Here is a 12224-nt window from a genome sequence, read left to right on the forward strand (position 1 = left end):
GCTCTGTATCATGTGGGGAAAAAACAGTTTATAGAAAAGATAAGTTGAACTGTAAACATTGCATCCTGATAAGTTTTCTACATAGTCATATAGTTATGATTTCTTTTACTTTCTTCAGATTTTCCTTGAAGTCCAGCTAAGAACACAACCAACAATAAAGTGAAAAAGCTGTGCAGCTGAAGAAGCATCCTTCTACTTGGTGAAAATGTCTCTCTTTTTTTGACAACAATTAGAGGACAATGGGGTCAAACACACTTGGGAAGGCTGCAACATTAGATGAGCTTTTGAACGCTTGTATTGAAATGTTTGGTACGCTTTTTCAATATTTGACTTTGCTGTTCTTGAAATTAATTTTATAATATAACCCCTGCTGTTCTCTGATTTAGCCAGTCTTTTCCTTGGCAAACAACATTTCTGTTCTGTAAAATTTTCCATGTTTCATTTTGGCCCAGAATCACACGAGCCAGAATTTTAATCACATGCATACTGTATTAAATTTTCTTAATACAGATAATGCACAATGGTGGGTATAGTGGTTTTTAAAACACTGGCCTTCACCAGGACAAGCGTTTAGTTGAATTATTCAAGGAGTTATTTCTGGCATTGATCTTTGTCTTGAGTGGTTACACAGCTGCATTTCTGACCAGTCATTTTTTTGAAAGGTTTTCCGAATCATCATGCAATAATTGGCAAAAATATGACTTAAGGCTCCTGTAATCTTTTTACTCTTATTAAAATGTAATGTACCAGGTTTGAGGGAAAGAAGTGATGAAATAGACCTTGATCCATAACACCATTAATCATGACATATGTCACATTGCAGTCAGATGAGTTCATGGATGGGCTTAAATGCTTTGAAATGGGGCCTTAATTTACAAAGCTACGTTCAGATTCTCTTGAAATGCAGGAGAGCTTTTGATTGGAATGAGGTATTGATTTTTTTTTTGCCCTTGTGGAGAGAAAGAAGTATCTAAAGGTGAGAGACATGAAATAATTAAGGGGCAGATCTTGCTACTGAGTGTAGTGCATCCCCATATATCCATGTTTGTAGACGACTATCATCAAACCTGTTGTTCTAAATACCTAATGGGAGGTAGCAGAGCCCATATACTTGTTGTCTGTTAGAAATCATGCCTCTCTTCCTTGTATACACACTCTCTTGACAAGTGTAGTCCATGTGTTGTTCCTGCATATCGACTACTGACTTTTAAAAGAGTGACAGACAGAAAATAATCTAAGGTTGCAGATGTTGAGGAACATTGATGGTCAGCCAGGGTGCTAGGGAGTAACTCTTTCTGTAGTTTCAGTGGCTATGTTGCAAAGACGCAAGGATCTGTACAGCAGCTGGAGATGGGACCCTGGGCACAGATGTGAGGTGTTGCTTTGAAATTTAATTCCTTGAGGCAGATCCCTTTTCTAACAATGTAATTGTTGGCATAAAGCTATAAAGCTGCGCTAAAAGAAATATTGTAAGTAGTTGTACATAAATCATCTCCCTGCTCTTTTGGTGGAATAGTTTTGGGTTTGTTCTTTGGATTATTGGCAGTCTCTTTGTAGAACGTTTAGCATAGTGCTGTCCATACCCCGTTTTTCTAGCTGTGGCCTGTTATCTACACTGATTATTTTTTTACCTACCACTACAATCTCGCAGTAGTTATCACTAAAGTAGCATTTGTGTTCTTTGGTTTTGTTTCCTACCTATTTGGTAGATATGCTCCAACATTTCTACTTTCAATCTTTTTTCTCTGACTCCACTTGAAGAACAAAAGCTTGTCTCTTGTCCATGAATAATGTGGTTAACTCACTTGTTTCTCTTTTGCAGATGACAAAGGAAATCGGTGCTCCAGCCATTTGCCAAGAACCTTTCTTTTAATGCACCGGTGGTATCTGCCTTCCACAGAGCTGGCTGGCAAGCTTCTGTCCACATATCCTTTCAGGAAGACTTGCAAATTGACATTACTATGTCAAAAGCAGATTGTTTCTGTGACTGCATGTAAAAATGTGTCAATTAATTAGTGACAAACAAGGTTTAGGGGTGAGATTTTTTCAGCCTAAAAGGTGGAAGTCTGTAAGCTTTGTTCTGCTATTGGTTGTGGGCTTTCTCCATCTGTACAAGTTTGCTGAGGCATACTTTGAATTAACTTTGAATAAGTGGAAATATATTGCCAAGGTAACATTTTAAACGTGTAATGGCTGGCTGGCCTTGGGCTAGTATGAACTTTCAGTGGTAGCTAAGCACCTATATGTCATTTATACCTCTTAAAGTCTTCAGTAATCAGAAGTATTATCGTATTTGGTTAATCAGAGCTGGCAAGAAACGGTTCAACAGAATATTCAGAATACTGTAATAGATGCATTTTTGCTAGGGCAAAAACCGAAGTGGCAGCCAGGAAATGGTCTGTGTCCCCTAAGATGCTGTGAAAGTGAATGAAATATCAGAGCATACCGTGGTTATGTCTAAAAGAAAAGTTTGATACTGTTTGTTATTCAGCTGGGCTAGTGTCAAAGTCTTCTGTAGATAAAAACAGCATTACTAAATCAAGGCACACAAAGCTTTCTTTAACTAGCCTACATATAGAGATGCCAATGGGGAGAACTGCAATGAATTCAGATTAAAAATCTGCTATTTCATGAGGTAAGCATGCTTCTGGTCCTCCAGCATTTTGTTTTTATGCTTCTGTGAGGAGTATCAATGTAATTTCTTTTTGCAAAGATTAAAACTAAACCATGGAAATATAAAGCTTTTCTTTTTTTTTTTTTTTAACTTGATCTCCAGTCCATAGTGAAGAGTGATTTCTGTGCTTTGAAAACAATTGTTTACGTTGAGCCATCCAGCCTTTAAGACACTTAACTGTATTGACCTAAAAAGCTGATTGAAAACTTGCGCTATGATTTACCTGGTGTTTGAGTGTGACATCTCTTAGGGGGAGACTAGTTCCGTGCCACACAGAGGAGAGACACATTTTGCTTCAAGATGTAATCTAGTATGGTAGAGGAAGAGTGTCTCTGGGCTGTCGGCTTCAGTTCACGCACAACAGGAGTGTGTTAGTGATGTCAAAGCTATTACAGGTCGAGTATGTTTTGATCCTTGCACCAACTGTCTCTGACCTTGTTTCTGTGGGAAAGCTTTCATGTGTTAGGCTGTGCTTGTGTAGGAACATCTCTCTGTGAAAGAGAAAGCATGAATTTTTAAGCTAACAGGATATAACCTGCTTCCCTCAAACTTTTTCTTTCTTCCTCTGGACTGAGTTATATCACTGTGAAGAAAGGGAGGGAGGTATTGAAAGCAGGACTGATAAAGCCTTTTCCATACCCCCTTAAATACCAGAGGAAACATTTCATTTACATGGTTATCATGGTAGAACTGCTACTCAAATAAGTCTCACTTAGACAAGGGATAAGTGCAAGTGTTATTTGGGTGTCCTGGAAGCGTGAGTCAGGACACATGTGTGTGTCTTTTGTGTGTGACACCTGAGGCATCACTTAAATTTCGTATTTCGGTAGAATGCTGCTGTGCTGCTGTGGTGAGTTAACCAAAAGAAATTATATGATAAAGTGGCTTTTGCCACTTCAGTGTCACAGATAATCACAGCAGCAACAAGTTGGGGTAGTCCACCCTCTCTGCCCAAAAGCCATGGGGTCTGAAATATTTGTAAGTCCTATTGAATAAAGTGTGAGTATATATATGCAGCCACTGAACGTTACACCTGAATCCCTGGGCATCTCTGAACCAACTGGATTTTGGAATTTCCTGCGGAGTTTAACTTGGATCTTGGGCTGATTCGTTTAACTGAAGAGTTTCGAGAAGTAGCCAGCCAGCTCGGATATGAGGATCACATCCATCTCATCGATATCTCCAGCATGTAAGGATGTTATGAGCTTCAACATCTTTCCCTCTGTCTCTGTAAGAGCAGAATTCTAGTTCTGTGCAAAATATAAAAATATTAAGGGCCATCTTGATGTCGAGAGAGGAAAAACGCAGTTACAAAAAGATTATATTGTCTTCTAAATTTGAAGTTACTAAAAATTTGAAATTCTAGTTGTAGTGTCACAGTAACAAGAAGATTCCTATGTGTATAAGTTTTTAATATAAACGGGAAAGAAATAATTTTCCTGACAAGGCTAGTGCCAATTGAGTGATTAATATTACTTTTTTCGTATAATTTTTCATACAGAATGACAAGCAATGCAGTGACTGGCATGTTGTGTGAATCTTGCATTTTCTCAGGGAAGCTTTTTTGTTCTCCCATCAGTAACCTGTTAATTTTTTCTAACGGCTTTCTGCGTACTACTTTTCTATGATTTAACTGGATAATCTTTAGCATTCACATTTGTAGTTTTATTGCATCAAAATGATTATGCTACTATTGCCTTGACACGCTGAAATGTAAGTTACCTTCTAAACCAGGCAGGCTCTTGTATCTCACCTGATATTGTAGATTTTCTTTTAAAATATGGCATATGCCTAGTGATTTTTCCTTATTTAAAAATGGCATAGTAACCTGGAAGGACAGCACTACTAATCTAAGGTTGCAAGACTTCCTGCAAGAACAGTACCAGTGAAATCACATGAATATTGCCTCTTAAATCTTCATTTTAAAATATCATTAGCAACCTCTTTATGCTCTCGGAAGTGCTTTTACTGTATATGGGTAGGAATTATTCCATTGCTTGCAAGAAAATTATTTGCCTTTTTGTCCACCCACTTCTTACTGTTTTGTTAGCTGTTTGACTTACTGTTTCTGTTGTTCTGTTATTTCATGGACCTGTGGTCTGACAGAATAAAAATTAATCCCTGACATTATTCAAGTCTTTTTTTATTCTGTATCAGAATTTGGTGTGACCTGTTCTTGTATTTCCAAAGCATTTTTTAATTAAGGCTTCCTGTATCATAGAGAAGAGTACATTGTCCTTTTGTTCTGAAACCTGCTATGATTTATCATTTGCAGTAGCGCCTCCGAAACTCTTATCTTCTGTTATGCATCTGAACGGGTCTTACTCTGAGTGTTTGTTATGTGCCGGATGTCACAGATCAGAAGGCTCATGGTCTGCCTCTTCGTAATTTCATACTATATGTGCAAACTGTGGGCTACACTCACATATACCCAAACAGAATTGAGAATTATACCTATTTTACTGTTGCAGTCCTTCCTATGACTGGATGAGAAGAGTTACACAGAGGAAGAGAATTTCCAAGAAAGGAAAAGCCTGCCTGCTGTTTGACCATCTGGAGCCCATTGAGCTAGCTGAACATCTCACTTTTCTGGAGCATAAATCTTTTAGGAGAATCTCTGTAAGAAGCTTACAGCTTTGTCACTTGCAATTAGGAGCCTGTCCTTAAAGAGTGTTCACACGGTTTAACATTTATGACTTTTTTCCCTCACATTTCAGTATAGTAAATCTTTATAATCCTTCATATGATGTCCATAGCCATGGCTGCACCAGCACTTCCTTGATCTTTTTCATGACTGATGCTTTTAGTGACAGAAGTTAATTTTGTGGAGAAATTCTGGGCAAAAATTACTGCTAAAAGCTACTGCAGCTATGTGTTGCAGCAATTGATTAAACTAATATTATTGTTCAAAATCTTCAGGTGTTTTTTTTTTTTTTCCCACTGAGGAAAATAGTTGATTACTTTTAAGGAAACATCAGAGTCTTTGCAATGAATAAATTCTGACGAGACTGAAATATATGTAGTCCTTCTGTAGTCTCCGTTCACTCCCAACCGCTTCTTCAGAAACTGTCCTTTCATTTGCCAACTTAGGATCAGAATATAATTCAGGTTGGAAGGGATCTCAGGAGGCCTCTAGGCCAACCCCCCGCCTAAAGCAGGGTCAGCTCTGAGATAGATAGTGTTCCTCAGGGGCTTAGCCAGTTGGGTCTTGAAAACCTGCAAGAACAGAGACTGCACAGCTTGTCTTTCCTCCTTCTCCCATATTGGCACTGAGGAAAATTCAGATACAGTTGCTTCTTTTCACGCAGGATTGTACATGAACAAGAGGCAAAAATGGATGAAAATTGAAGTAGAAGCTAAAGCAAAACAAATGAGTAACCCAAATGCCAAAAGAAATGCTGATTTCTGCTGGCAAATACCCATATGAAAAGGTCACATGATGACACTGTATCTGGTGGCAAATGGAAGCAGGAAGTTCTCAAGAAGACATGTTCTCTTCAGCCAAAAAACGAGACTTTTTAAAAAGTGTTTAGGAGCATGAAAGTCATCAAACTCCAAAAATAATAAAAATATGTGAGTTTTTTTGTTTATTTCAAGAGAGGAAGGAAAAAGAGATCAATGAGGAGCTGAGACCAGTCTAAATAGAATTGCTTTTGACGTCATTTAATAATGTTCAAAGGTTTATTACTCTAGACTTCAAATCAAACACCCTACTGTGATCTGTGCAATGCTGACCTCAAAGAAGGAGGAAGGGATAAGAAAAAAGACATGGATTTCTAACTAGACTTAAGATATATTTTAATTCCTTTAGGAATTCCAGAAAGAAAACTCAGACCTGCAATGAATTTTCTTTTTTCCTTATTGTTTCTAATTTGTCTGTTAATTCTTTGGGTTGAATTTTTCTATCATCTCGGATGTTTCTCTGCAACCAGTTAGAGTTAATTAATCTTGTACTACTTGTAATTGTACTTGTAATTGTAGAAGGTGATTAGTCTGATTCCTGTCTTTGGTTTTACCTATTTAAAAAAAATGTGGGGGAGAAGGAAGGGCAGTGTTAACTATAACAGAAAACATTTAAAAGTGTCTGAACACTGAAATACTGTTTATCTGCACCTCTGAGACGAGCATCTGCTGTGTAAGAGTACATACCAACGTATGGTCTTCTAGCAGGCAATTTTTGATCAGCTAAGACCAAGAAGCCCATGTGGGCTGGCATTGTAAGCAACTCCCCACACAAGCTAAAGTTATGTTACAAGCTTCTAAAAAATCTGTCTTTAAGGGACAGCTGAAAAATGTTTTCCAAACATTTAAGGAAATCTAATTCTTGGGAGCTGTAGCTCTCCCATGTAGAACCATGTCCAGGAACACACAGGGACTGAACAATAACATCACAAGGAGAAAGATTTATCAGAAGTAGCTCCTTGTGCAACAGAATTTTTTTTACATAGGAGGAAGAAAATGGGTGCATAGTTAGCTTCTTGGGATGCAGTTCAAGTCCTGTGAAGAGTGACAGAGCTCCTATTGATTTCAGTGGGGCCAAGATTTCCCTCTTTACATCAACAATGGAGTTGGTCAGGATATTGGAGTGGGATGAAAGCTATTATTTATATGCTTCTTGCTTGTAGCACTAGGCAATTCCTATAGAGTATCATGCCATGAGGATGTCAAGGACAACTACACAGAATAAAATGTTGTAAACGTTGAGTAAATTATGGGAAAGATAATTCCATGGCAGTAGTAATCATGCTTATCATGCAGGCTCCTGTATTACCTGACACACAAACACTAAAGTTTTAAGTTGACATTTAAGTAGAAAAAAACCAAAACCAACAACAAAAAAAAATTAAGAAAGAACTGATGTGCAGCAGTCTGCTAACCCTCAGTCTGGTCACTTTCTAACCAAGAGAAGCTTTAAAAAGAAAAAATGCTCAACGTTTCAATTTGGTTCTTAAGTTGTCCACCGTTTTACTGAAAATGCCTTTCCTCTGCTAGTTCACAGACTACCAAAGCTATGTGATCCATGGTTGCTTGGAGAACAATCCTACTCTGGAGAGATCTATTGCTTTATTTAATGGTATCTCCAAATGGGTCCAGCTCATGGTTCTCAGCAAACCAACACCCCAGCAAAGGGCAGAAGTAATCACAAAGTTTATCAATGTTGCACAGGTAGGTCTTGCATATGAGTCTTTTCCTTCCAGTATAAAGCAATAATATAAATAGAGATTGCAGTAAACAAATGAACGGGATACTCTTTGTCCGGTTTCCTCCGTGAATAGCCTCCACGTTGTTTGTTCTGGTGCGGTATGTCTGCATTTTTAACTAGCAGACATAACTATAAAATAATTTTTCTTTGTTGTATTCTAGTTGACAACTGTCACTATTGTGTGTTTCGTGAAATGCTGAACCTTTCTGTAACATCCCCTGGTTTAGCGATTTCTGCTTTAGCAGTGATAGGTTGTCTCCTTTAGCTTGTCGTCTGTGACACTGGGTAGCTGCTATATGTATTCCCTTGATTTTTAATTATGCATGATCAATTTCTCCTGCAGAAGCTCCTTCACCTCCAGAACTTCAACACACTGATGGCCGTTGTAGGAGGTCTAAGCCACAGCTCTATTTCTCGCCTGAAAGAAACTCATTCTCATCTGTCTTCAGAAGTCACAAAGGTATGGTGGACTTCAGAATATAGACATATTGAGCAGAACATCACCTCTTTGAGGTCTGATGGGTTCTGCAGTGCAGGTGTCTCACTAGCACAATACTTGGATCATGGCAGGGCATCCTAAAAGGCACTTTGGTTGCATTCCTCTCGGTGGAGAAGGATCAGACGGAGATCCTCTGCTTGATTGCCTGTGCCAGAGAGGAAATTAACACTGTCGACACCCTGACATGAGTTGTGCTCATTTAAAACGGGTTAAGGGAATGCTATGAATGCTTTCATAGAGACTTGCTTCTCTGGCTATTTGTAGGACTGGAACGAAATGACAGAGCTGGTCTCTTCCAATGGAAACTACTGCAACTACCGCAAGGCTTTTGCTGACTGTGTTGGCTTCAAAATTCCTATTTTAGGAGTTCATTTGAAAGACTTGATTGCTGTCCATGTCATTTTTCCTGACTGGACAGATGAGAACAAAGTTAACATAGTGAAAATGCAGCAGCTTTCCATCACCTTGAGTGAATTGGTTTCCCTGCAAACTGCCTCTCATCATTTAGAGCCTAATATGGATTTAATTAACCTGCTAACCGTAAGTATTGAGAATGTTTCAATTCACTTCTGTTATTCAGATGTTGAATGTCAGTAGGCATATTCATATCTATAGAGATAAGTGCACATTTTTATCCCAGTTTTGTAAAAGAAAAGGGAGAGAATACGAAACAGAAACAATGTTATTCACACATGAGGTGTGAATAAAGTCAAAGAGAGTTTCATTGTGGTAGTATGTGGTGGCTGGAGGCAGCAACAGGATTGTTATCAATTAATTATTTTAAGAATGACAGAAAGAGGGCTGTATTTGTGTTAGGAGAACTAAGTTCTCACTACTTTGAATTGAGGCCTATGTCTCCTGCGCAAAGATCTGGTGACGTGTTGATACAGACACTCAAGTGAAATTCCAGCTTGGGCATCACTCTGTTCTTGCTCCCCTGTGCTTTGTGTGAGACACAGTACTCTTCCTATTCAGTAAATAAAAATGCAGGGGTGTTAAACAGCTCCTGCAACCCCTGCTCTTTCCCCTCTCCTTCCCCCTTGGCAGTGGCTGCATTTGGGGGTGTTTGAAACTTACACACAAATTACAGATAAGGATTTGAATGTCCCATTTCAAACCAAAGTGAGATTTCAAAAAGACTGAATAGAACTTTTTTTTTTTAAAAAACTGCAACTGACAATGCTAAAAGGAGTTCTTTTTCAGTCCCCTTTTTGATACGTAGACAATAAATGTCGTTTTAATAAATACTACACTTTATTTCAAAACATACGGAAGTGTGAAGCCTGAACCATCAGGCCAAATCCTGTTTCCATTGAAATGTAGTCGTTTTAGCACTGATCTCAACTGCAGCAGTGTTTGACCCAGCACCACATTTTGTTCAGGTCATGGGCAAAACCCAGTATCTTGGAATTAAAGATAGAACCCGTGAAACTTGAAAAAAAGGCATGTTGTTTGTTATAAAACAGTTGATGTTGCAAGAAAATAAAAGTCACCTACTCACCTGAGAGTAGTCTGAAACATGTCATGTTAGGTAAAGGACTTTCTTAGTTTGTAATCATTTTATGCTGTTTCTGTTCTTGTTATTTAACTTTGTCTTTCAGATCTGAAAGAGAATATCCTTGCTCTCCTTCTATCAATAGAATTCTTTTAAAAATAAACTTAAAAGTAAACAAGGTCTGTGTGTAAATAGGACAAATTTGAGAATTTTTCCAGTGTTCATTTTGTTGGGTAGCATGAACTTCCTGAGACCATGTTTTCGTCCAAATTTCTTTTTTCTCTTTTAGATGACAGAAAAAAAAATAGATCAAAAGCCAGGGAAAGAATTTGACTATCTCTGAATAGCTGTGTCCAGAACAGGCAATGTCTCAGCATTGTCTCCCACTCCATGAGGAGGTGGAAACCAAATTCCAGTTTTTCCTCAGTCAGGTCACAAGACTTGAGGTGACGCTTATTCTAGGTAAATGCATTAACTGGAGGGCTATTGGTCAGGAGCCTTGCATTTTTTTCCTTTCATGCTTTACTTTAAAATGCTCAAAAATGTGCATATCTAGAAAGTAAGCAGAGATTGTAGTTTGTGATGGATTTGTGCTGGGACTGATCAGGTACGCTATGGAGGCTGACAAATACGAGCCTGAGCTTGGAGCTCTTTCCCAGAAAGTTCACAGTTTCTTACAAGCTTGGCTGTGAGTAGGGGGAAGTGGAACCTCAGGCTTTAGGGAACGGAGCAATAAGAAACTGAGCCCAAAAGGGCAGAAATCAGACAATGTGAAGTGAGAGATGGAAGCTGAACTGCTGCTGACATTTTCATTAGCTGTTCTTCTCTCTTTTGCGTGACAGCCTGCTTTCCAAAAGGAGCAGAAAGCTTCAGATTTTTCTAAGACCTTGCAGGTTCATATCCATCATTGTATCAACCTGAGTTTATATAGTGTAGCTGTTTTTCCTTTTTAAAAAAAAAAAATTCCTTTTGTTTGTTTGTTTTCAGCAAATTATAGGGATTTTATTTATATTTTCATATCTAATTCAGTATATTTCATTTACCAGGAGAAGTAATTGAGTACATGATGGGTACTTTTTCACTTATGATGCTCTGATGTATTCATTCCCAATATAACTCTGCTGACTTTGGTTACAGTTGAGCTAATCTGATTGTAAATAAATGAAGCTGCATGCTGCAGTGTTGATTCCAGACCTGATCATGAGTTAAAATTAACTTGTGCTGCTTTTTACCTGTTAGCATGATTCCACGGTGGTACCTTTTAGTAATGATGGAGACAGACATGGGTATCCTAGGTAGACAGCTGTAGGTAACCTAAAACCTTTCCAGGATAATTCTGTTTCATAGTAGTCACTGGAACTGTAGTTATGGGTCAAGTACGTTTGGTAGTGTGGGAATTTTAATTTAAGATGGTGACCCCTGGAAAGGAAAAAACCCAAATTTCTACAAAAAGTTCCTGGACCGGAATTTTGGTACATGTCATAATATGCATATTCTCATTTTTCTTCCAGTATGTAGGTTTTGTCCTCCTCTGTACGTATGAATACAATAATTTTTTTTACAGTGGTCTCTTAAACAGTCATAATGAACTTATATAGTAGATGAAATGTTTCTGTCAATCTTTTTGTTAATCAGAAAGTTTTAAATTATAGGCTGGGGTCAGAGAAAGAGAAGAAAAGCTAGGATTGCAGCCCAAAGCTGACAAGAACTGCTGACTAAAAATAGTTGACCTTGCTATGTGCAAATGGTCTTTTAGCAGATTTAGCCTCCCTTGCTGCCAAAATCATCATGTTTTCAGAGCCTGCAGAAATAACTATTCTGTTTATTGCTAGGTCTTCCCTCTCTAATGTAAACTGTAAAAATCTTTCTCATCTTTAACTTACTTAGAGAAACTCCCTTTCAAAACTAGTAAATGTGTATAGACGTGTAGAGTGCTTTTCATTTGCGTGTGAATCAGCTGACCCAACTATTTGTTCACTTCTGCTGTTTTCCCATTAAGCCGCTTCTACCCGGGCAAGCTTTTAGTAGGTGTCTTGTCCTGATAAGCAATGTGTGAATCTCTTGCCTGGCCTCCATCCCTTGCAGTGTTGCCTTTTACACCACACTTAGCAAGTGCTAACAGCCTGGCCTGTGCTTGCCTGACAAGTAAATCACTGGGTGCTGGTTTGCTAGTCCAACAACTTGCACAAAAAGATAAAATGGGTATTTCATGGACATGTGGGAATTTGCCCTGGTTTTTCTTTTCCTCGGTGGAGCCCCATCCGCTCTGGGGGAGCTGATACTTTTCAAGTGGCTTGGAAATGGTGACGTTTGGGGAGACTGTGTTAAGAGCTATGAAGTGAGAGCTTGGCTT

At 38.4% G+C, this 12224-nt stretch overlaps 1 protein-coding gene across 1 annotated transcript in view; it reads left to right on the forward strand.

Annotated features, from left to right (window-relative positions):
- The first annotated feature begins 239 nt into the window (after positions 1 to 239).
- RASGRP3 (RAS guanyl releasing protein 3 (calcium and DAG-regulated)) overlaps positions 240 to 12224 on the forward strand; it is a 30684-nt gene continuing 18699 nt past the window's right edge. The window contains exons 1-8 of the mRNA XM_009573549.1: positions 240 to 309; positions 1823 to 1925; positions 2573 to 2637; positions 3734 to 3863; positions 5146 to 5293; positions 7667 to 7840; positions 8221 to 8337; positions 8641 to 8916. Coding sequence (XP_009571844.1) covers positions 240 to 309; positions 1823 to 1925; positions 2573 to 2637; positions 3734 to 3863; positions 5146 to 5293; positions 7667 to 7840; positions 8221 to 8337; positions 8641 to 8916 — 1083 coding nt within the window. The remainder of the gene's footprint in view (positions 310 to 1822; positions 1926 to 2572; positions 2638 to 3733; positions 3864 to 5145; positions 5294 to 7666; positions 7841 to 8220; positions 8338 to 8640; positions 8917 to 12224) is intronic.

This window comes from Fulmarus glacialis, unplaced genomic scaffold (assembly GCF_000690835.1).
Source record: "Fulmarus glacialis isolate BGI_N327 unplaced genomic scaffold, ASM69083v1 scaffold30402, whole genome shotgun sequence".
NCBI classification, from domain to species: domain Eukaryota; kingdom Metazoa; phylum Chordata; class Aves; order Procellariiformes; family Procellariidae; genus Fulmarus; species Fulmarus glacialis.